Source organism: Podarcis muralis, chromosome 14 (genome assembly GCF_964188315.1).
Source record: "Podarcis muralis chromosome 14, rPodMur119.hap1.1, whole genome shotgun sequence".
NCBI lineage: Eukaryota > Metazoa > Chordata > Lepidosauria > Squamata > Lacertidae > Podarcis > Podarcis muralis.
This window is the reverse complement of record NC_135668.1, coordinates 21,153,033-21,179,587: the sequence shown is the minus strand read 5'-3', so window position 1 is coordinate 21,179,587 and position 26,555 is coordinate 21,153,033. Positions and strand designations below refer to the sequence as shown.

General features: G+C 44.2%; 1 protein-coding gene across 4 annotated transcripts in view; it reads right to left on the bottom strand.

The window, feature by feature from the left end:
- NTRK3 (neurotrophic receptor tyrosine kinase 3) overlaps positions 1 to 26,555 on the bottom strand; it is a 429,804-nt gene that overhangs the window by 151,406 nt on the left and 251,843 nt on the right. For all 4 annotated transcript variants that reach the window (XR_013390655.1, XM_077918932.1, XM_028705834.2 and 1 more), the window contains exon 12: positions 20,135 to 20,323. Coding sequence is in view for 3 of the 4 variants with exons in the window: in XM_077918932.1 (XP_077775058.1) it covers positions 20,135 to 20,323 (189 nt within the window). In the remaining variant the exon portion in view is untranslated. The remainder of the gene's footprint in view (positions 1 to 20,134; positions 20,324 to 26,555) is intronic.

Sequence of the window (26,555 nt, the reverse complement as noted above, 5' to 3'; positions counted from 1 at the left end):
ATTGAAGAAGCTGCAGTTAGGGAACTCAGTGGCATCAAATAATTCCAGAAGAGAATATAAAACAAACCAAAGTGTTCTTTAAGAGACAAAAGGAAATCTACCATACCAAAATATCCAGCCTCGATCCAGCCCCCCCCCAAAAAAAAAAATCAAAGGTGGATAATATCCAGGGCGTCTCTACTTGAGATGCACAATTCATATGACATGAATCTACTCAGAAATATGTATCACCTGTTTCAACAGAATTAACAGGCTTGGAAGGAAGGAAACATCCTGAATTGTTAGCTCTAATTAATGCATCACTCACGACTCGGCATGCACATTAAATGGGCTAAATGAACTGCTTGCAATCACATACCATTTTAGAAGACCCAGGGAGGGCAGAGGCAAAAATTAGCAAAATGCAAGTGATATCTCCTTGCTCACTGAAATTTCCCAGAGCAAACAGTGATTGAATAGCACATTAGTGCCCCCGCTCCCACGATGTATCTGTATCCCCCACTGCATCAAGTCCTTCCATCCCCGGATTCTGTAATTGCCCTCAGCAGAGGAAGAGATAGGGAAGATCATTAATAGTCTTTGACACTGGAGATCCAGTGTATAAGAAAAGCTTTGCAATTGCTTAGATACAGGCTTCTGTATTATTCATAAGGCCCATATCTATTAAGCATATTATTTATGCTACCACCGAGAGATGTAATAAATAAGGCAATGCCCTCCCCTCCCCTCCAAGCATCCATTTTGGCTGTCCACTGAACTGCGAGTCCCATGGAGTCACCACAGTTCACCCACCCACAGAAACAGCAACAGAAAGAAGGGAGGCAGCAGGAAAAAATGTAGATTTCTTTATAGTTCTTCTGCACGATCTATCATAGAGCAATTCAGAAAGGCTTCCATTCACAATGGTGGATGGGTGGAGGAATGGAAACTCACTGTTGACTTGTATCCAGCTAAGTTCTACTCAGAGTAGAAATGTTGAAATTAATGGACCCTGTTTGGTCATGTTTGTTAACTTCAGTGGGGTCTACTCCAAGTAGGGCTAGCATTGGATACATCCTGGTACAGTATGTGTTGCAAATTATTTCCCCCGCTAAAGAGTGCATATTATGCATGTCCATAGTGTCATGTGCTGTTAGGGTGGCCATATCGCCTGTGTTAAAAAATACAGTCCTCTACTTGAAGGACTCTCTAGTCTAAGTCTGTCTTACAGATAAAGAACCATCAGAAGGGAGATCAGGAGCCTTGAAAGTGTATGTCAACCATTCCCACCTGGACAGCCAACTGAGGAAGCACACAGGTCACTACATCTCAGTACAGTGAGATGTTTTGCATTTCCTTTCCAGCAGCTATTTCTATGTCTGCATCTACAGATATACACAAGCATGTGCAAATGTTATACAAATTGTTGTTCTCCTTTTGGGTGATGCATTCCTTCTCTTTTAGGGTGATGCTTTTTCCTTCTTTCTGGGTAATGCACAAGTGCACAGCCTATGTGCTGTCTCCATGTGACAGGAGTCTAGAGCAGGGGTCTGCAACCCGCGGCTCTGGAGCCGCATGTGGCTCTTTTACACCTTTGCCACGGCTCCGGGGCGGATACTAGCGAGGGGAGGAGGCGCATTGTGCGCCCCGACACTCCCCACTGTGGTGGGCGCTGTACTGGCTGTGACGTCGCATGGGGGCGGTGCGTGCGTTAGTCACGCACCGTCCCAACGTCACCTTCCCGCCCACTGTCAGATTGGAGGGCAGCAGCGCGCATGCTTTAAATGTCGCAATGGTTTTGCGGCTCCCAGTTTTTTCCCCTTTGGAAACGGGTCCAAGTGGCTCTTTTTGTCTTAAAGGTTGCAGACCCCTGGTCTAGAGGAAGGCAGGGCAATGGCCACTGTTGCATTCCATACCATCATCTCACTCCATAAAGCCACTATCGTGAGTGAGAGAAATCATGGAGGATAAGGCATGTTGCCTCTGATATGGGAACCTACAGACATTATGGCCAGCATGGCTGGTTGAGCTACAACTAATGTGCGTGCACACACACACACACACACACTGGCTCTCCTTGCTAGGTCCTGTGTTTTGAGATGCTTAGACCCCTCCAAGATTCTGGTGTTTTTTGGTTGGCGTGTTCTGCAACATGCCATTGACACAATAATAATGCACTATGGGTGGAATTATACTGGGCCATCCACATACCTTTCCTTTTTATTATTCATTCTGCAACACTTTCCCAAGGTTACCACATTATTATTGTCTAGAAGGACACTTTTATACTATGGCACAACAAAAGAGGGGCAACCCCTTTCCCCATGGGATATTTGTGGCATGAAAAGTTACAGGATTTCAGCAGGAAGCTGCAGGACCAGATCAAATTGTAAATGAAACAATATCTGGGACTTTCTAATTTAGAGAAAAGGGAAGTAATAGGTGACATGATAGAAGCTTATAAAATCATTCATGATGTGGAGAAAACAGATAGAGAAAAGAGTTTTCTCCCCCTCTCGTACCACTAGAACTCATGGACGTTACAAACTGAATATTGGAAGTTTCAGAAGAGTAGAAAGTACTTTTTCAAATAGTGCATATTTAAACTATAGAACTCTCCCACAGGAGACAGTGATGGCCATAAACTTGGATGGCTTTAACCGAGTATTAGACAAATTAATGGAGGATAGGGCTACTGATGGCTATGCCCTGCCTCCATGCCTCCATGGGCAGAGGTAGTAATGCTTCTAAATAATAATAATAATAATAATAATAATAATAATAATAATAATAATAAAATTTATTAATTATTCCCCGCCCATCTGGCTGGGTTTCCCTAGCCACTCTGGGCAGCTCCCAACCGAATATTAAAAACACAATACAGCATTATCACTTGCTAGAAACCACAGGAGGAAGAGTGTTCTTGTGATGAGATCCTGCTTGTGAGTTTCCCACAGGCATCTAGTTGGCCACTGTGAGCAAAGGATGCTGGACTAGATGAGCCATTGGCTTGATCCAAGAGCCTCCTTTTATGTTCTTATCCGTATCCCAAATCTTTTGCGGACAGAATCCTGTATAAACTTCCCAATACCATCGTGAGCACAAATCATCACGGACCCATGTAGTGGCCCAAACAGGGAAGAGTGGAAAGGCGTTATTTCCTGCATCAGCCAGCCCAAATTGCACCAGCGTCTGGCCATAAGGAGCCCAGACAGCAGTGGGGGAAATCTATTCCTCTTTCTTTTCTCCCTGCTCAGGTGGTGCTTGTCTGCTCTGCAGGGATGCTCCATCCAGCCCTTGATACTCCACCATAAATTGCATGGCAGTGATGTAAGATGACGGATACTTTTAATACAAGGGGCCTGTCATTTATTTATTAAGCAGCAACGGGCTCTGGAGGCTAGGACTGATGCATTATAAATCAACCACATTCCCGGCTATTAAAAATTCATCCAATTCATAATGTAGTACGCTAGTAATTTCTTTATTAGTCTTGAGCTCCCAGCTTCCCCACCCGGCTACTTTCCACCTCCACACTTGTCTACCGTTCACTCCTTTGCTTTGCTTTCCTGGTATGTAAAGATCAGTCCAATCTCATGAAAATGAAAAGGAAAGGGGATGACCCGGGGTGGAAGGGAAACACCTATCTTGATAAAGTCACCTTTGATTGAGTCATCTGGGGATGAGAACTTGCATGCAAGAGGCCCCAGGGTTAAGCAGAGTTTGGATGAGATTCCTATGTTGCAGGGGGGTTGATCTAGATGACCCATGGGGTCCCTTGCAACTCTATAATCCTATGGTTCTAGATCTCCAGGTACAGCTGGGGATGCCTCCAGTCTGAAATGCTGGGGATCTGCTGCCAGTCATTGTTAACAAGGTTCAATGACTTAGGATATGGCAGTTTCCTGTGTTCCTAGTCAAGAACTGTAGCACAGTGGTAGAGCATTCAGAAGGTCCCATATTCAATCTTAGCACCTCCACAAAGAGGTGGAAAAGGCTCCTGTCTGAAATCCTGAAGAGCCACAGGCAGTTAGTGAAGACTGTGTCGATGCTAAACCTATGCTTGGCTCCCACAGTTCAGGAAAGGGCCGTAGGTCCATGGTAGAGACATGTGCTTTGAATGCAGAAGGCCCAAGGTTCAACCCTAGAGAACTCCTGGCAGTCAGCACTGACAATAGCGAGCTAAGTGGACCAATGGTCTGAGCTGGTGCAAAGCACCTTCCTACATTCACAACACTCAGAGAAACAAAAACAATTATTTTTTAAAATTTATTTATTTATTACCTCCAGATAGGGATGAGGGAGAAATTCCATTCATTTAAAGCTGAATTGATAAAACCTGCATTTTCTGAAACAGTATGAGAACTGATACACAGACACCCTTTGAAATTTGCACTTATTTGAATTTTGCGGTGCAGTTCTCCAACCAACCAATATTTACAAAAATGCATATATTAGGAGAAAATATGCATGCAAATGATTTTTTCAAAATGAAACTAACATAGAAAAATGCATGTTATTAGGAGCTGTTACTTGCAAAAATACGTACGTTAGTCAAAACTTGAGATAAGAATGGGTCTATTAGGAGAAATTTGCATTAAATTAACACTGAAGAATTTTCATGGGTCTTTTTAAAAATTCAAATTGCTGAAGGAACGTGGAGAATTGAAATAGACAGACTCTTCCATCCCTACCTGGAGAGGATGTTTTCACCTCAACTTATCTGTTCAGGATCCCTAGAGCACCTGCCTGGTCTTTAGGACAACAGTCCAGGCCTCACTCAGCACAATGAGCAGAAGGTTTTGACTGATCACATTTTGACATGAATGAAGAAATAAACAATTACCATCCAAAGAGGACCCACCCACTCCCTACACTTCTCATGTAAGACAGCTGTCCAGACAGTAGCATCAGCTGACTGCACCACACCATGTAATCCCTGAGCATCACAAAGGATGTTTGGTATAAGTTGTAGAACACTTGTCTTCAAGTAGCATGCTGGGACATAACCTAAGGTCACATCAGTGTCTTTGAAGAGGAAAGTGGGGGTGGGGGTGGCAGGGAAAGATTTGCAACAGCTGGCCTTGACATCAGGTGGGAAGATAAATTCCCAGGCAGGCAATCATTCGTTCTGCGCCCCCACCAGTAGCAGGAGAACAGCAGGAACCAAGTCAACTGCAAAGCTGGTAAAAGTGTTACCATCTTTCTGCTTTGCTGTGCTACTCATCCCCTCTGAAGGGAGAGGAGAGATGCTGGCCCCACCCACCACTGACTTCAGGGAAGGTTGAAGGGGGAAAATTGTTGGTTGGAGTAAGGGGAGTTAGAGGTTTCATTTACTTTGGTTTATTGATTAGCCAGTGGATCAGAGTACAGTGGAACCTCGGTTTTCGAATGTAATCCATTCCGGACGACCGTTCAACTTCCAAAACATTTTAAAACCAAGGATCAGTGGGCTGGCTGCAAAGTCAATGGGGGAAAAATGAAAAACGTGCCTCGGAAGCCGTTCGACTTCCAAGACACATTCAAAAACGGAAGCAGTTACTTCCGGGTTTTTGGCGTTCGGGTTCCAAATGGTTCGGCTTCCAAGACGCTCGCAAACCAAGGTTCCTCTGTACTGGTTTGCTTATTATTTGAGTATTTTTTTAATGGATGTTATGTTATATGAAATATTAATGCATTATATGACTCCTCACTTTCCCCCTTATGGTATTACTACTACTACTACTACTACAACTGTAAGTCGCTTGGAGACCTTCGTGTGACAAGTGACTAATAAGTCTAATAAATGGAATGAAATGAAATGAAAGAGAAAAACAGTGACAGGAGGTTTACATTAGCAATTTATAACTGATCTATACTGATTTAAAGGTCGTTGTTTCCTCCCCCCCCCCAATAACCTGGGAATTGTAGTTTGATGCAGGTGCTAAAAATCATTTGTTAGAAAGCTTCCTTCCCCCTCTCACTGAACTACAGTTCCAAAGGGTACCCAGTGAGAAGGCAGATATTCCTTGTGAGAGGAGAAGAGCACAGACAATTAAAAGTGGGTCTCATGTTGCAGTGGGTCATTGGTTTGGAAAGATCAAAGGCTACTGTTGCAGGACACACATATGACTCACAGTTCCAGGGAGGGGCCATAGCTGAGTAGCAGAGAACATCCTTTGCAGGCAAAAGATCTCAAATTCAATCTCTTGCATCTCTAGATAGGGCCGAGAAAATTCTCTGTCTGAAACCCTGGAGAGCCACGTCTAGTTGCTAGGTAGCACCATGGCATGGACAGAGCTATATGGATCAATAATGTGATTTGATAAAATGAAGTTTAAGTGCTCAGTGTCGGGTGGGATCCCATCCTACTTATTTTCAGGCAGACCTATAACCACCCTACCTTTTGAAGGCGGACATCATTGAGTCTGATCTAATTATCCCACTTTTTGCTCCCCCCTTCCATTTTATAAGAACATAATAAGAGTCTGCTGGATCAGGTCAGTGGCCAATCTAGTCCAAGATCCTGTTCTCACAATGGTCAACCAGATGCCTGTGAAAGTGCATACACACACACATCTTTCTCTCTCACACACACACACTTTGGATAACTGGGCAACTTTCTGTATTCAAGTCATTTTCTTACCTTGGGTGCACTAAGAGTGTTCCTGAGATCACCCTTTGGGTGGCAAGATTGGTAATAGTAGGTCAACCTGTATTTTGCTTGCTACCACTAATCTCATTTTATTCATATGTGTGTGTGTGTGTAATATAATTTTATTTGCCTTTACATACCAACTTTATATTCCAAGGGTCTCAAGGTGGCATAGATGGTTCTCCTCATGTTTACATACTTGATGGAAGACCAACTATGATCAGGAAATGGTCGTTAGATGAGGTCCTCTTGACTGGCAACAGCTCCAGGGTTAGAGGGGCACTCTGCAGAGTGCCCTCTGCTGTCTCTGCTCCTATGTCAACGCAGGCTTACTTGATGTTGGGTGACAACAGCAGGTGATCACTGTGAGACAGCTGCCGTTATAATTTTGCACCAAGTCTGGTGATGGAGTGATGCTATGCTAGGGTATTGTTGGAAATTAAACTGGAAACCTAAGAATATGAGAAGTGCCTGCTGGATCATGTCAATGATCCTTCTAGTCAAGCATCCAGTTCCCACAGTGGTCCACCATATGCATGTGGGAAGGCCACAAACAGGACCTGGGCCCAAGAGCACTCTCCCCTTCTGCAGTTTCCATCAACTGGTATTCCACTAACCTCTCAACATCAATTGGAGAATTAGTTTTGAAGGGCAGCTAGAGAATATTTTAGTGGTGAATTCTGCTGCTGGAGATCTGGAGCCCTAGCAGATGTCCCAACAGTGCAGACACTAGACTTGATTGATAAGCACATCTTGGTGTCAATGCCTCACTGGACCAGCAGAGAATTGGGAGAGCCAGATTTGTCTGTCTGCATGTGAGGGTTGAAGTCTGCCTCTCTAACCCCCAATTGAAATAGCCCAGTGTTTCCCAAACTTGGGTCTCCAGCTGTTTTTGGACTACAACTCCCATCAACCCTAGCTAGCAGGACCAGTGGTCAGGGATTATGGGAACTGTAGTCTAAAAACAGCTGGAGACCCAAGTATGGGAAACACTGAACTAGCCACTGGGAGCAGACTCTAGCAGAGAAGGCAAGCTCATCAGCACCCAATGCTCCAATTAACATTATTTCTTCGCTTAACAGATGAATGCCAGTTTCCCCATCAGGGAGTTTCAACTAATTGAGTGGTTTGTTTTCTAATGGAAATGGTCTCTCCACACCCAGGAGTGTGGTTGATCCCTGCTGCAACATCACCAGGCACCGCTGTGCTGTCAGCTTTAGTCATTTGCGGGCTACGCTTTGCTTCCTTTGATCTGTATTGTTGATATAAACGCTTGCAATGAATACTTGTGAAAGGGAAACAGGAGCCAACGAGGCAGAACCTCAGATCCCAACCTCCTGGCTGTAGGCAGTAAGTAACACACCTGTGTGCTGGCAGACAGGGACTGTAGTACACCTGGCACATCAGAAGAGAGACTTCTAAGTATGTGGTGTGATCATACATGAATACTAAAGAATTGGTTATATGGATGTTAGCAGAAGCTAGGGTATTTCTAGAACAAAAATGGAAGCTTTGCAAAGCCTGCAAATATATCTGTGGTATCACACACATACAACAATATGTAGATTTCCAAAGGCTTTGAAAATCCATAACATTTTTATATTGTATGATCAGAGTTGATCATTTATACCAATACAACTAACCTGCAAGACTCTTCTGTGCTACCAATGGGGGAAATATGGACATCTTACTGTTTCTAAGAACAGTTGTCTCATCATATCTTCTAATTTTGTTGACAAATAAAGAGAATGGACATGTCTGGTCTTTTTGTAGTATTTTGCTCATCATTTTTGTTTGGGTTTATATCTTGTGTATGATTTATTTTTGTATGATTTTATTTTTAATGAACATAGGAGGAAATCTGGAATCAGATATCCCAACTAGGGTCATCACACCAATGCAGCTTGAGACTAGGAGTTAGCAACAGCCCTGAACCCCATGCAGTACCTCCAAAATAAATAAATGCCATATGTCATTGGGATGCCAAGTATGATGAGCCACTGGTTTTTAATGTCATTGGAGCTACTTGCTAGACGAATGAATTACAGGCATTTACTGACAGTGCATCAATACCACAGCCTAAAATCTTTCCAGCAGGTGACTTCATGTGAAGCCAATCTGATGCCACTGTCTTGAAAACTCTGCTATGAGTTGCCTTCCTTCACTTAGGATGACCTGTTGCTGACAACAGGAGTCAGGCACCTTACTCCCTGAACCACGAACACAGCTTGCAAGCTGAAGGACTTAATCACCTGATCCACCCCATGCTGCAATGCCATCCTTACAAAGTCCATCAATTCAGCTGCAGCAGATAAGCTGAGGGGGCATGGCTAGGTTTACATAATTGTGAGCATTATGTTGAAAAATAAGATTTCCTTCTTTTCTAGTCCTGCTGATCCAGAATTTGTCTGCCATATCTGCTGGCTCCATTCCTTGGTTCTTCTTTGCCTGATCTGAAACTTAACCCTAACAGGTTCTCCTTGGCAATGTCATTTGACTCTGGACCTCAGCCTGCTTACGCCCCAGAATCAGACCCCCAATATGGTCTGTCTGCAAGCTTCCTGAAGGTCTGACAAGGAGGCAGCCTAGTCTGTCTTCTGTGCCACCAAACTACTGGTCTTCAGTCTGCCGAGCCTCAGCCTACAGGCTATCTGTCCAAGGCACTTATATTTCTTTGGACCTCAACACTTGGGCAAAACCCTCTCAATGACAAGCTCAGTGGTAGAGCATTTGCTATGCATGCAGAACATCCTAGTTTCAATACCTCGCATTTTCTGGCAGATCTGGGAGAGAACCCTGAAGAGCTTCTGCCAGTCAGAGTAGACAAAATTGAAATAGATAGACCAATGGTCTGACTCAGTATACAGCAGCTTCCTAATATCCCAATCCAGCCAGTATTTTAACAGAAAGTTGACATACCATGTGGATAAACTATCAATTTATCTATATGAAATAAAATCCTATATTATGCAGAAGGGTTTCCTCCCCGGAAAGTGTGTGTGTGGATTTCCATGTATTTACAGTTCTTATATAATTATATTTAATTACTCGATTAGTGTGAATATGTGTAATTACTAACTTGCAATATGCAATTATGCTAGGGCAGTATGTAATAAATGAGGTCGTTAAAATGCTTGTTGGAAGGACGTCTGCTACGCCCACGTGGAGAGCCTGGCTCTCTTGCTGAAGTGGAGGATGTCGCCACAAAAGACCTGGCCTCAAGGCATGTACAGTGGGCCACCAGCGCTTGTAATAAGAGTCCGTGACCCATGGCTTCCGTAGGGATGCAGTGGCAGATTCTGAATGATAAACTCTCATGGTGGATAAGACTGCCATGATGACTATGTTCTCTCTTCACTGTCAGAGGCAGGTTACCTCTGAAAACCAGTTGCTGGGCAACATAAGCAAAGAGAGTGGTGTTGCACTCAGGTCTATTTAGGGACTCCCTAACTTTTGAGTTGCTTTGAAGCCTCATGTGTCCCAAAAAACCACAACCACCCTTCCCCCAAAACAACAACCAAGCTGACTTGGGAAATGCCCAGATCTCAATAGGGCAGAAAGTGAAGTGACGTCTTTCATTTTGTTGGTCAAGTCTAGGAGCAAAGAGAGGACAAGTTTTGGCTTCTGGTATCTCGGGCATGAATGAATCAAGAATAAGAGTGAATTCTTTTCTCGGGGTACTTCAATCTCAGGGATTTAGATTGATGATAAAATCTTTGTTTTTCATGTGGATCTATGCCTTCCTATATGCAGGTCAATGGAGAGAGCTTTCTCTCCCAGAGCAAAGAGGCCATCTCTTTCAAAATTCATAGGGTGTATGTTGCTCAGAAGGTCATCCCCACCACAACTGACCCTTCGGATAACAGGGTATTTGCTGGGACTAACATTTTCCCATTCTAGTATTTCCCATAGTGTTTTCTATACTATGCATTACCTTCCCAGTGCTCATTTTCCATCCCAACGCCCCCTCTGCCCCCACCCTGATTCCTGTTGTACTCACCCCAAAACAATAAAGTCTGCCCTTGCAGAAGAAATGCTGCAGCCATTGTTCTGAAATTTGGCAGGCTTCATTCTCTCATGAGGGATTACTGTGCCTGAAAAGTGTACTGAATTCTGGCAGGAAATGAAAAAGTTACAGACTTTTTGGAGGGTTTTTTTTTAAAAAGCAAAAACAAAATATCAAGGCACCCTGCGTGAAAATCTCTGGCTGTATCTGCCTAGAGTTTGGCAGGCTGTTGCTATGCCTGCAAATTTCATCAGCTTCTGTGAAAAGGTAAAACAAGTTTTAGCTATTTTTATATTCCGCCATTATAGTGAATGGGAGAAAATGGAGCTCTTTTTTCCTTTTTTTTTTTTTTAAAAAAAGAGATCTAATTCATTCCCAAATAACAAGTCAAGTTGGAAAGACATGGTGACTCTGAAACAGATCAGACTGCTTCTCTAAGGTACTCTATTGCAAGTTGAATCTTGTTGCAGATGTACATCCCTAACAGAGTATTTGTAGGATTCCAACCCCCCCCCCCCAAAAAAAAAAATCAGTCATGGCATGTGAGGTGGGTGGTGCACCCTAACCTCTTGTCTGCAATGGAGCTTGCCACTTGCCCAGAACAGGTTGGAATCCAGCCTCATGTGCCATGAATAAATGAAAATGCCTGTAACGAACAATATTTTCTTTGCAAAGCTCTCTAAACCTCAGAATTCCATGCATGTTTTGCCATATGGGATTAATAAAACAGCAAGCTTGCCAGGTGTTTCTACTATAATCAGACAACATCACATCATTGAAAAGAGGAGGGGGGACTTTTCAATTACCTATAAACTGATTGTAAGAGAACGGGAGTCTCTTACAATCTTAAGCAGAGACTTGAGTTCCCCTAAATAGTGCCTCAGTGGAGCGCTAGTGAACTTGCTAATCACCTTGTCTAGAAAATGAGTGGCTTCTTTCTCCTCTTTACTCATTTTCTTCTTTTTCTGAGTCTCCTTGCATAATCTTAAGAAGGATCACTAAAGAAAATAAGGAAATTCAGATAAGGCTCTTAAGATGGAGAACAGGCATGAATATTCAGATTAGTCTTCCCCAACCTGGTGTCAATCCCAGTGTTTTGGACTTCAGCACTCATTGTTGGTTCCTGCCAACCTAGCAGTTCGAAAGCACATCAAAGTGCAAGTAGATAAATAGGTACCTCTCTGGCGGGAACATAAATGGCGTTTCTGTGCGCTGCTCTGGTTTGCCAGAAGCGCCTTAGTCATGCTGGCCACATGTCCCGGAAACTGTACGCCAGCTCCCTCGGACAATAAAGCGAGATGAGCGCCGCAACCCCAGAGTTGGTCACGACTGGACCTAATGGCCAGGGGTCCCTTTACCTTTTACTCATTGTTTATGACCACTGGCCAAGCTGGCTGGGACAGATGGGATACAGAAGGCTTGAGGAAATCTGCTTGAAGTATGCTCCTGCAGGTGTGGCAACATCGCCTAGTGGTTAGGACTAGAATAAGAAAGACCTGGGTTCAACTCAAATCACCTCTAAGTTATGAAGGTCACTGAAGAGCCAAAGGTCAGAAACCATCTCTCAACCTAACCTACCTCACAGGAAGTTATGGGAGGTTACAACATCGGAGGGAAGGAGATGTGCTGCCCTGAGATCCCTTTGAAGAAGGGCAGTGGTATTAACACAATAGCAGGACCATGCCTGCATGCTAGAGCATACACATCACATGCCAGGGGGCCACGGTTCAATCACCAAACCTCCCAGCTGAAACAGCGGAGAGCTGCTGTTGGTTAGTGTAGATCATACTAAGCTAGATGGATGAAAGGTCTGGCTTGCTATACACCAGCTCCCTGTGTTCCTAGAAGATTGCATAAATGATTCTGCACAGTCAGTTTCTTGGTACTTATAGCTGGCACATAACACTGGGGCTTAAAAGCTTACACTTGGCTGCCCATCTGCTACTTGGCCAGGTTAAAAGTTCTTGTACTAACTTGCAAGGTCCTTAATAACTTGGGTCCAGGATATCTTAAGGGCTGCCTGATTCCTTATATCCCTGCCTGATCTGAGGGGTAGTCTTCTGTTAGTGGTCCACTTTGGCTTGAGCCAAATTCTATGGAACGGCCTCCCAGCTGAGATTAGGCAGGCTCACTCCCTGTTGAAGTTCAGTTCAGGGGCTTGGCAAATACTTTTATATTCCAGCAAGCATTTTGAGGAAGTTCTCAGCATTTATGATCAATTTTAATTGATTTTAGCCACTGTATGATTAAACAATAAAATAAAATATGTACCCCACTTAGAAATTATGATGATTAAGCAATATATAAATAGCTCAAACGATGGTGATGATATAGTTTGACACAAGCTGCCATCCCCGATATAAGTTGTTCAACTGTCATGCAATAAAAAGTCTCATGAATTGCTCTCAAGTAGCCCACTGAAAAGTCAGGAATCCCTTGGGTTTTTCAGACTGTAACTCCTGGAAACTCTACTTAGATATTACAACCCAGTTTGGATCCTTTCTGAGTGGGCATGCGCTGCTGCCGCCCCCCACCCAACCCCCTTCACAGGATCCTAGCGCAGTAATGAGATTCAGCCTTTGGCAAAAAGTTCAGAACTGGATCACCAAGCCACAGGACAAAGGCACATTGCTGATGCCCTAAAACACTATTTGCCTTTTTTTCATTAACAAGAAATAACAGCCAGGTCTTGTAGCCCATAACAAGGCATCCCAGCTTCAGAGGTAGCAGGAAGTCGATTTGATGATACTATGATTTTCTGCATTTCATCAGCCATTCTATTAGACCGAACCAGGCAGCTTAGAATAAACATCCGTCATTTCCCCCTCCCCTTGCAAAGTGATAAGCAATGTCTATTAGTATAGAAAGTGACAGAAATCTATATCATGCCAATGTACTATTAATAGTGCATTAAGCATATACAGTTCTCTCTCTCTCCGCCCCACCATTTCAAATCAGTAACCTGTGTCGGCATGGACTTCATCAAAGAAGGACTGGCTGTGTAGACTAGCCAGGCTGCAGTGCCAAGGGAAGGAGGTGGAAAAGTAGAAGAAAGTTCTGAAAACAATGGGCTCCCCTCTACTTTGTTCCGATTTCATCCACCCAATGCCTTCCAGTTGTTTTGGACTATAACTCCCATCAGCCCCTGCTGGTATGACCATGCTGATTGGCATTACGGTTCAAAACAGGCATAGGCAAACTTGGCCCTCCAGACGTTTTGGAACTACAACTCCCACCATTCCTAGCTAACAGAACCAGTGGTCAGGGATGATTGGAGTTGTAGTCCCAAAATATCTGGATGGCCGAGTTTGCCTAAGCCTGGTCCAAACCATCTGGCAGACAGCTCCGAAGGCTGACTTGACTTAGCTTCCACGGACTTGAACAAAAAGCAAACTCTGTCCTTTTCTACCATTTGTTATTTTCAGTATTGTCAGCAGCTATGAGTTGTGAGCGCTCAGCGGAGATAAGAGCCCGGGACTTCAGCCATATTTTACAAGTATTTATTGCTTCTTGACATTATTTACAAACAGTTCAAAAAAGCGATCCGATCATGGTGGGAAGTTGTCCCGACTAACTTCCTTCCGCTTTGGGGGCCAGCATAACCACCGTCTAAGCCCAACCCCCCTCCTTCCTCTGTGATGAGAGGTACTTGCCCTCGGAAGTACCTCCTCCCTCTCAAATTCACTCCCCTCTGACCCCCCTTCGTCTTCTCTTTCTTCTGAAGACGAAAAGCTGCTAATCAAAGGGGCTGTCTCCTGATAACTTCTCATTCCCTCCTCCCTCTCTGTCTCCAGTTCCCTGACAAGTATTGTGATAAGGACTGTCATCCAATTGCAGAAATCTTAGCCAACTAATTGATTAAACCTACATATATTTGCATAAAGCCAGCTTATGGGCTTCCCACAGACAATTGGTTAGCCATTGTGAGCAAGGGGTTCCTTTGGTCTGACTCAGTCGAGTTCGTCTCATGTTCCTTTTACATGTCTATGGATTTTGTGATAACAGTTCTCAGCTCAAAAAAGAAGAAAAAAAAGGGATAGGATAAGCTTATGGATGAACCCATGTGAAACTGAAACTGACCAGAAATAGACAGATCCATCCAATACCAACATGTACAGAAGGCTGCTGATTGGGTCTCTGGTCTGGATGCACAAAATTATGTTACCCAAAATACTTCTTTTAACAGCTTTCATTGATCAGCCCTTTGGCAGCATTTCTAAGGATATTAGTTGGTACCAAGTTCCACTGATATACATGGGATTTATTTCCAAATAAGCATGATTAGGATTCTGCTGCAGATCTCAGACTCACCCACTCTCTTTTTCCAGGTAGGGTGTTGTGGATACAGGAGGATGTCTTTGGAAAATGGGTGGAGAAATCGTATTCATGGTGCTGACAGTACTGACAAAGCATTTCTGGCATCAAATGAAGGTTTATGGTATGATATGAAACACTCCATTATGAACATGCCAGATCACAATTACGGTGGGATAGAGAAGAAGATAAAATCTAAAGGAGGGATAAATCATTACCACACCACTTATTGTTAGAGATATCTCTCTGGCATAAATCTTAGGTCGCGAATGCCAAACCATTTGAAGAAGCAATCAACTGTCACACTGGTTTATCAATGTGTTTGGGGGGGGGGTGCAATTTGGAACAGAGCCACAGGAGTCACTTTCCTGAGTGACTTAGCTTTTTCATAAACAGATCTCAAGTTACTAGTCCTTATGATAAGATTCCTAAACTTACACAGCCTTGCCCAGATTATTTGCTTTATTACATCTATGTTACATCATGGACCTCAAGTTGGCAAACTGTCAGGCTTCGGGGAATTGGCTTCCTCACCCATGGCAGTAAATAAGCAGATCAAATGAAAGGGAAGTCTTACCAGTTAGTTTCTTTAATAAACACAGTGAGAGAGAAAAGAAAGCGTCTCCCTAGAATGGCAGTGCTCCCAATTAAGGCTCACTCCTCCTCCGTCCCTATTAATCTACATCACTCCTATGTCTTGTAATCTGAGTTTGCACCCTCTGCGCTTTCTGTTCTAACACTCTCTGAGCTCTCCGTGCCCTTGGGGATGGGTGGGTGGGGATGCTGTTCAGAGACTGTGAATCAGTTAACATTCTCTCTTCCAGTGTTTCTTCTGCTAGTTATTCCCCATCAAGTATTTCCCAGCTACTGCCTTCTGAACTATGCCCCTCTGCAAACCACTGTTCTAAATCTATACTGCCTTCCTTCTCCTGGGAAGATTCAGGGTCAGGGGGAGGGGGGTCTCCCACCATTCCTCCTCAGTGCAGCCCTCCTCAGCACGGTCCCTGACACACACACAGGTTTCGCCAGGAGGTCCTGACTAGACCAAGATTGGCTTAGCTTCTACTGTATCATATGCCTTCAAGACTGTAGCTCCAACTTTGTATTCTGCAGCTCTCTGCTTGCTTGTTTACTTCCACCACCGTCTTAGCCTTATTCCAGTTCAATGCACCTGGCTCTTTGTAGGATTCCCGGCAACCGAGAAACCTCAGACTGGCCTATAGGGACCTTTCCAATTCATGGCAAACAATAATCCACTGAGCCAACCAATGTCATTCACATAAGCAAGGCAGCTGGCATGTTTTATAAATGCCACCGATGACAGCGAAAGAAAATACCAACTCATTGCGGTTCAGAAAGCACTCTTTAAAGTGCATTCTAGGAATGCAAAAGGGAGCAAGAAAAATTTTGACCTAGAAAAGGGGGGGAGCTGCTTGAGCTACCGTCTCCTCCATTTTCTGGTGTGAACCAGCCCCCTTTCTTGGTAGAAACAGACCCCAAACAAATACATTACAATCAAAGTCAAAGCCAAGTGGAATTAAGAGGACACAGCCCATTGCTCTGGTGAGTGATGTCTTGCCACCGTTTGATGCACTCGCTCCAGATTACGGGCCTTGACTCTTCCTTCCAGCTATAGTGCCTATTAAGCACAGGACCACCCCAAGGGGGAAATTCCATCATGGGCTGAACGAATGATGCTCACAATAGCTGTTAGTTAATTAAACCAGAGCTTAATTTATGCTGGTGTTGCTGTTTGGTTCACACTTAGGGCGGAGGGGGAAATCTGCAACAAGGACAAGACTCATCCTAAAAAGTGGTTCATGTCTCCAATATTGGGAGATGTCTATCCCTAGGGCTTGATTTCAGATCAGGACCAGTAAACATAGCCCAGCAGTAGAAGAACTGCTTTGCACGCAGAAAGTCCCCCTCTATTTCTTACAAATGCAGAACAGGTGTTTTGTGGCACAGTTACAGGTACCACAAAACACCTGTTCTGCATTTGTAAGAAATAGATCTTTTAGTGTGGCAGCACCTGTACTTTGGAATTCCTTGCCTATTTACATCAAAGTAGAGTATAAATTGGGCCTGAGAAGGATGATAGAATGCATGTTCCAGAGACTCCCCCTCCCCGCATACTTAGGATAGAAACCTCCAAGGCAAATATTGTTGAGTCCAACTAATGTGCGTTGTTTGGGATGGGGGATAGGGAATGCCATGTTTCAAATATGTTCACACATCCAGCTATATGTACTTGCATTGTTTTCCCTCCCAGAAGGAGGAACATGCTCAGTGAAACTGTAATGATGCTCTCTAGAAAAGAGCTCTTTGGTAAACTTAACAGGGGCACCTTGGGAAAGGATGGAGAGGGTCATACTCTGGCACATTTGCATGTGAATAGTTGTGATGTGTAATGATGCCACTCAGATTTGAACTGGTGGTAGCGATGGTTTGAGATATTAATTTGCTTTTCTCAGAATTCATGGTCAGATGCTGAACCAATCTCCTGAGCCACCACAAACTTCTTCTCCAACTCAGACCATAATCCAAAATGAAGAAGAATGACCTGCCCCATCCCTGCTCCTTCCCACTCTGGCTTGCCCTGGCAGTGCTGCCAACTATAACAATGCGAGTGGGAGGCATATATATGTAGTTCACATTCCCTGGTAGCTAGAATGTAAATGCCTTCAAATTCACCTCTTCATTGTCCTTGTCAAGCTAAGGTCAGTAAAGGCATCTGAATACATAAACCCAAGCCTGTAGTCTGAAGTCCAGGGATGGCTTTAACATTTGATTTTGTTGAATGTGCAAACTCGTCCTTAGTTACAAAAGGAGACAAAAAACTATTCTGGGCTGGCTGATGGACACACACAGGTGTGTAGAGTAAGGCATCGACATTGCCTAGTAATACATGGAATCTCAAAGGTAGGGCTGTCCAGCTGATTAAAGCATTTTTAGTTGATTATTACAAGAAAAAATCTCAATTCATGTGCCTTTCTGAGATGCTGAAGGGTGACAGAATTTACACAAAAGTTACCACATGTTGTTTTAGAAGGAAAGGCTGTCATTCAGACTTTCTTTTTCATTCCTTATTACAGAAGCAAACCTAAACCAGAATAGCCTCAGGCCTTAACTTCCAGCCCCTCTGATGAAAATTGATCCCCCAATTATAATCAGGGCAAAACTGAAACTGCACCCCATCCCCCCCCCAACATTTTAAGCAGCACTGAAGCATGTTTCTGCCTATTAGTGATTTTCTGACACTCTGCGAAAGCGTTGGCTTTTCTGTTTAAATTGCCCTCACTTGCCATCAGTGATGTCATCATGCAGCCGGATCAGACTGATCAAAGCAAAGTGAAGTTTTCTGCCATTCACAACAGGATCTCTAATTGGCTGGAATGGCCCATGCCATTAGTTCAGAAAGAGGAAGAAGGGTGAAGGGTGTGTGCCAGTGGTGGTGTTGAGATGATACTAATGCAGTTGCACTGAGGGGTAACAATGGCATGAACGAGGATTACACAAAGATGAAACTAAGGTCTTTGCGTATGTGTGTGTGTCCCCATTATGCAATTACTATTTTTTACCTTTAAACACCTAATATGATAAATATTTGGAACAGTCCTAATGATAATTAGATCTGCTGGTTAAACCAACTAAGGATGCAACCCTATAAAAACTTACCTGGGAGTAAATCCCATTAAATTCAACTGGTCGTGCTTCTGAACAGACATGTACAGAGTTGTGATGCATAGTCTATTAATAAGTTTTAAATCTTCCGGCCTAGTAGAATCCTAAGCATGCATTTTCCAAGCCACACTCTTTGAAGCTATAGAACAGTGAAGGCGCAGCTGAAAAGCCATTGGCAAGGAGCTTTCCCACTGAACCTCTGAGACTCCCCACCTCCATGAACAGGGTGAGATTTGTTTTCTTCCACAGTCCTGACTAGATGCAGGAAACATAGACGATGCCAAAGCGCATGGATGGGAAGCGTATGACACGGGTGGGGAAGAAGTGGTGGGACCTTTCATATGGTTTGGTTTGGAGCCATTCTGGAAAATCTACAGAGCTGAGGATATGTCTCAACGAACCTTAGATGCTCTTACAAGGGCCCCTGACAAACTGGAAAGGATGAGTTATTTCCCAGTGATGTTCTTGATTTTAACGGAAGGAGTTCAGTGTTCACTGGGATTAAAAAAAGGAGCTATCCCACAAGAGTCACGGGGCAAGAAGCAAACCACTGGCAAAGAATGTTTCGGTAATGTCCCTATGAACATGTCAGCTGGTTTAATAACAAAAGGGCTTTGCAAACTGGATGTTACTTGGCCCCATACAGTAATGCCAACATAAAATAGGTTGCTGTAGATCATGTTTGGCCCTACAAGTGGTGGGGGACTCCTGTTCTGTTATGCAGCACAGTCAATGATCAGTGATGATAGGAGTTGTAGTTCAGCCACATCTGGAGCAATCTTTCAAAAAGCTCTGTGTTAGGCAGAACAGTGAAACATGGGCATCACCCTACTGGAAACCTGCAAGTTGCTCAAATACTTGCAGATCACAGGCACTCTGCTCCAGTTCTTTGTTTCAGCAGTCTTTAAGATTAGAGTCTGTGCCAACTGTGAACAGTGTTTCAGAAACTAGTTCTTTCAAGCTATTTTGGACTCTCTGCACTGTCAGCACAATATGAAGCCTCATCCTCTGTCCAGGTATATAAGCGTTCATTACTGATTTTGCTATCACCAGTGGTTCACTTCTTGCCTTTGTGTCTCTATGCACAATCATAGCACAGGAAATGTATTGACTAATGGTCTCTTCCCCCTCTCTAGGCGGTGTCAGCTGTTTAATAGGACAGTCCTGGTGCCACAACCATGGAGAAGCCTATAGAAAGTGAAAGGTGGAAGCTTCTCATTGCACCATATCCTTTATTTACCTTCCTCTTTTCATGGAAGTCTTCTGTATAATGCTCAAAGGCAGATGAGATTCTCAAAATTTGGTGTCATGTCTAGAGGAAGTGATTAGTGGATGGTGTAGGTTGTGATTTTGGGGGCACAAGATTCACTTCTGGTTTCTGGACCATACAAGACCCGCTCTCCACCCCTTCTGCCTCTGATGCATCTTCATTTCATACTCCTCAATTCACTTTCCCCTGGCTTGCTCACCCTGTCTTCACCTCATCATACATAGGCAAACATTGAAAACACACTTACATGTGTCTGGCTTGTGGCAATTGTGACCTTGACGGAAGTATTGTGGGTTCTCGATGACAGGGATACGGGTCATGCCAATCACCACTGTGTCCGGGCCAGCGTCCAACGACGAAGGTGTGGTGATGCCATGATTGATGTGATGAAGGGGGCTGGCAGAATCTTCTTCCCCACTGATCACAGCCACAGGACCTAGAAACAAACACAGTAAGCCATGAAGAAAACAGAAGAGTATGTTCCCAATTTCTCTGATATCCTTTCAGGGTGGTTCATTTCGGAGCCAGTCATTACAGGGGACTGCATCCTGTTTTATGAGTTTTCTGCATGCCTCAGAACTATCTGTTTGCTTGCATTTTCAACCTGTGACCTACTGGATTTGGTTCAGTTTCTCAATGCCTTTAAGAGATTATATAAGTTTCCTAAAAGTGGAGTGGGCATGCTCTTCCCCTAGCATCCACTATGCCATCAGTGGGGGGGGGGGGGAAGGCATCTACATCAGCCATCATCACTACACCTGCTCACAAAGAGAAGCTCTTTGTACCTCTCCAACATGAGTGGGTGTCAAATGTTTGCATCCCAAGACATGTGATCATGTTGAAAGGGGACTGTCCACTGCAGGAGGCTGAGGCAGTACAAACTGGTACAGAGCAGGAAGAACATAGTGCCTCTCAGGCCTTGTGGTCTTTTGAGGAGATATTGGAGTGTCGGACTAGGACCTGGGAGACCAGACTTCAAAATTCCCACTCAGCCATGAAGCTCACTGGGTGACCTTGGAGCAGCCACTGCCTCTTAGCCTAGCCTACCTCACAGGACTGTTATGGTATTCAGTGAGAAGGTGTGTGTGTGTGGGGGGGACTATGTATGACACTTTTAGTTGCTTGGATAAAAAGGTGGGATAAGAAATGCAATTTTAAAAAATTACTGAGAGCTTTCATGGGTGCAGGAAGGAACACTGGCGCATGCGGGTGCCACACTGGCAACCAATGGTGTAAGGAGAAAACACAGGAATCTATCACTGAGTTCAGAAGTAGTAGAAGAAAAATTGACACACTCCTCAGCGTCCTAATCAAAGAGCAGCAAATTTATTCATACAACAGAGGGAAGAAAAATCTGCGCCTGGAGAAGTTTCTCTTCTGTTTTGTCGAAGCTGCCAGGGGCTAACAGAAGGTCAATGCAAGTTGAGGAAAAGCTGCTGCAAGCACACTTCAAATGCATCCAAAAAGCCTGTCTTTTACCTGAGCCAGCGAAGGAGGGGGGAGATCTCTCTCCTGTCGCTAATCTATTTCTAATTGCACAATTACTTTATTATGGAACACGAGTAACAAAGAGGAGATTCTTCAAGTCATTCGAGTCTCTTGGTGCTTCAGAGAGCATCCAGAGAATGCACACTCTGAATGCATTAATCTGTTTTTTTTATTATTAAAAAAAAGGAGGGGGAAGCCTGTTCATTTTTCAAGACTTCAAGTATTGTTTGTTCTTCCAAGTGGGACATAATAAAGTTGCTGTGTAATTAGCAGGACTCCTGGCAGCCCTGACAGGTGTTTTACTTGCTAGGAAGAAGTCTTTACTCCACACACACACACACACACACACGCTCATTGTAAACTCAGTTTGACAGGTTTGTGTTGTTATGTTCTGTCACTGCTTCTTGGCCTAAGTTGCAGTCAGCACCAAAGACGTTAATGGCAGACAGCATGCCGAGGAAACTGATCCCTGCCGCAAGATTGCACTGATAATCCTTATGATGCTCCTGTTTTCTCCACAAGTAAGGAGGAAACAAGCTGTTTCCAAACTAAGCAAGCTTTCATTATAGACTTGCAAAACGCCGATCATGCCAGCAGGCAATGAGTTGTGATGAAGGGGGAGTCTGTATTGACATTTTCATGGGACTCTTAAAGGCGGCCTCCAAGACAAGGAGCACATTATCCTCTCCTTCAGTTCTTCTGTGCCCCAAATTTCAATCTGAGCCAGAGAAGAACTCAATTCTTCCTTTACACCGACATGAATGACATGTTCACCTCCAATCTCCTGACCTGCAAATCTCCAACCCACTCCTCCCAATGTACCTTGTTTGCTCCTGCTGATCCAAAAGTCAAGGCTGGTGACCTGTCACACAGACCCCATGCCACTATCAGTAGTGCTTGCCTTAGTGGTGCCAGGAATTAGAGGACTTAGAGAGAGACTCCCCTTCCTTCTGCCACTGTAGTTGCAAGGTAATCAGGCAGGTGGGTAAAGGTTCACAGACGGATAAACGTGAAGGAAGTTTATATATATATATATATATATATATATAATCTACGAAAACACAGGAATCTATCACAGATTTTCATATATATATGAAAATCTACGAAAGCAAATATATATATATATATAGAGAGAGAGAGAGAGAGAGAGAGTTGAGTACTGGATGTTAGGACTTCTGCCCAGAGCAATAGTCTGGGCTCTGATGCTCTGATTTGGACATGGAGGTGATGACCAGATGTATTAGTTTAGTGGTGCTGGAGGCACTTGCCAGGGTCCCCACCACAGGTAGCAGTCTGAACCCCAATCCAACTCAGAGAGGCCACCCCTATCTATGAGTCCTGTGGCACCAGAGGATAACCTATACCAGGCCTGATCACAGCCACAGTCCAGCAGATAAGGACACTCAAAAGCTGGGACATATGGAGTCTGTATGTTCCAAACCCACATTCCCAATGGAATAACCCAGTCCATGGGTGGGATCCACAACCACAGATGTTGCTGGACTGCCACTTCAATCATCCCTAACCCATGACTGACTGACTGTGGCTGAAGGGAGTTGCAACTCAGGGGTGATGGAAGTTGTAATTCAGCAACATCTGGAGAGCCAAAGGTTCCCCACAACAGAACTAGATAAATCTAGGGTAGACAACCTTTAGTATACCAAGGCCCACATTCTTTTATAGGCAGTGTCCGAGGAGGGAGAAACATCTAGTGGTCAATGGGACTGGGTCAAAAGTGGGTAGCCTTGTCTCTTATATTTGCACATAGAGAATGGAATTGTAGTGTTGGAAGGGGAAACAAGGGTCATCTAGTCCACCCCTTGAAATGCAGGAATCGTTTGCCCAATGTGGGACTCAAACTCATGAGCCCGAGATTAAGAGTCCCATGCTCTGCTGACTGATGCCACCTTGTGCACAGTAGGCTAAATTCCAGTAACACAAAAGCCAAAGGTTTCATCTACACACACACACACACACAGAGAGAGAGAGAGAGAGAGAGAGAGAGAGAGAGAGAGAGAGAGAGACCTCTGCAGCCCAAACCCAGGCAAACAAGAGATATTTTCACAGTTCGGAGACACATTCTAGCTGGTGGCAAAGAAAACACCGAAGGAAGGTGAAGAGCAGAACCAGAGTCCTGGAAGCCATTTAAAGGGGGCTGGAAGACCACATTTGATTCACAGCCCTGTGGTTCCACATCCCTGAGATAACACACACACACACACACACACACACAGAGAGAGAGAGAGAGAGAGAGAGAGAGAGAGAGAAACCTGACAAAGAAACACAATGAAAGACTATCAGAAACAGCTTAAGCTGGACTACTTCTCATTGCCAGAGAGTTTGCACTCAGCTGAGCTGACAAGCGCCCTGACAGGAAGTGTCAATCTCTGTCTCAGTTTTTGACACCTATCTCCTGCAAATCCAGGTGATCCACACGGTTGGAATCCTCTTGGGAGCAGATGTTTCTGAAAGCCTCCCTCCAATAGCCCCCTCCGCCACCGCACTCCTCATGTGCTCTGACAATCTTCCTGACTCTCTCCTTTAGCATCAGCTGCCCTCACGCAATCCTACAACTCGCTTCCCTCTCCCCTAGCTAACTCATCTCTAAGGAGCTCCTACTGGTGCTCTGTAACCCTGTTTACCATTCCATCACACTGGCTGATTTTTAGCATCATTCATCCAGCCAGGGGCAGGTCTGGGTGTCTGCATCAATGCCATGGATCAATGAAAGCCAAGCAGAGATTCTAATTCACTGGCTGAATTTGTATGCCCCTCTCTCTCTCTCTCTCTCTCTCTCTCTCTCTCTCTCTCTCTCTCCCTCCATCCCACAGGGTAGAACTATAGGTTATTTATGTATTTATTTAAGCTATGACTCCCCCCACCCTTCTCCTGTCTAACTTGCATTTCAAAACAGCAAGATTAAGTCAATAAAAACATATAGATCCAACACACACCAAAAACCTAGCAGCAGAAAGAACAGCCTTCCACAGGAACAGCGGTTAGCCTCTTGTAGGGATGGGGGAATAGGTCAGTTTTGATTTCTCTCACACACCCCAATCATAAGTTCAGTTCCCCATATTTCCACATCAGTTTGTTATTTAAAAAAACCTCATGAAAATTCACCAGCATTTCTCCTGCTATGCACATTTGTCTAAGCAGTTTTGCCTAATATACACATTTTTGTTGCACAATTTCCCCTGCTACGGTGCATTTTGTTTCGCTCCCCCCACCACAAATATATACATTTATATGCACATTTTTCTGTAGCATATGGATTCCCCCCCTAACAAATCACCTGGCAGGAGACCTTCTTTGCAAAGTTTGGCAAAGTGTGAATTTCAAAGGGTGGTTGAGTTTTGGTTTGCAGATTGTTTTGGAAATTAGGTAGATTCACCTTTAAATGGGAACTGAATCAGTTGTTCCCCTATCCCCAGCCTCTTGTGGCAAAAACAAATGAGAGTGTTGTGCCACCTATGTGCCAACCTAACCCTCCAACCTTAAACATCAAGGTGGTATGATTGTGCTCATCCTAAAGCACCCCTACTTTCAGTATAGTGCAATTATAAACAATTTTTTTTTTGGAGGGGGGAGCCAAAGCTCAGTGGTAGGACAACTGCATTGCATGCAGAAGGTCCCAGGTTCAATCCCTGGCATCTCCATAGAAATTCAGTTTTAACTCTTTTAAGCTCTATTGTCTTGAAATTTCTGTACACCTGTACAGATGACTATAAATCCAGTGGTATATAAATTGCCAAAATAAATATCTGTCAGGGACTGGACTGAAGAGGAATGTTAGGGGCCGCCCTCCCCTTCCTAAGAACAGGAGGACTGTATAGATTTAGAACAGTGGTTTGCAGCAGGGCATAGTTCAGAGGCTGCAGAGTGGAGAAACTGGGGGGGGGGGACAGCAGGAAGGAGGAGAAGCACCAGGGGAGAGACAGCTGACAGACTCAGTGCCCTTGGAAAGCATATTCCTGCCCCCCCCCCCCCGGACCAGGCAAGCATTGAGGGTATTAGAATGGATAACTCAGAGACAGAAAGCTCCCATTAACCAATGCAGGAGTGATGTCGAATAGGGGAGATGTAAGGGGATGGGACTTCACTTGGAGCAACACCATTATTAGGAAGGCTGTATTCCTTCATTGTTCTCTGTGAATTATTGAATAAATTGCTTGGTAAGAACTAAAGCCATGGTTTTCCCAGTAGTGATGTATGGAAGTGAGAGCTGGACCATAAAGAAGGCTGATCGCCGAAGAATTGATGCTTTTGAATTATGGTGCTGGAGGAGACTCTTGAGAGTCCCATGGACTGCAAGAAGATCAAACGCATCCATTCTTAAGGAAATCAGACCTGAGTGCTCACTGGAAGGACAGATCGTGAAGTTGAGGCTCCAATACTTTGGCCACCTCATGAGAAGAGAAGACTCCCTGGAAAAGACCCTGATGTTGGGAAAGATGGAGGGCACAAGGAAAAGGGGACGACAGAGGATGAGATGGTTGGATAGTGTTCTCGAAGCTACAAACATGAGCCTGACCAAACTGCGGGAGGCGGTGGAAGACAGGAGTGCCTGGCGTGCTCTGGTCCATGGGGTCACGAAGAGTCGGACACGACTAAACGACTAAACAACAACAAGAACTTTTATCATTTCTCTGATTCTGGGCTGCCACCGTGGGAGGGATCCGATTCCCTGAGCCTGACAATATCAGGGGAGAGACCCCTGTTTGAAACCTGGAGAGTTTCTGCCAGTCAGTGTAGGCAATGCTGTGGTAATCAGCCAATGATCTGACTCAGTATAAGGCAGCTTCCCTTGTTTCTATGAATGTGTGTGCATATCTGTATCTATGTACCGAATTGTATGTGCTGCTTTTCTTCAAAATGGGAGCAAATCCATATACAATATTTCCAGCAAATCAGTATACAACATTTCTACCACTTCTCCTATCATTTCATAATTTGCCCCAAGCCTGTTTCCTAACCACCAGCCTTCCCTGGCTCTTATATGTCTCTTTGCTCCAGAAGGTCAAATTTTAACAGGGAGTTTTCTGAGTTAAGGGCACATTTCTCCATGTTTTGGAGGCTTCTTTAGTTCCAGTGTGTTTGTCTAATAGAGACTGGGAAATTAAATGATACAGAAGGCTTTCCCTTCAGAGAATTCCATTCATCAAATGGCAATGCTTAGC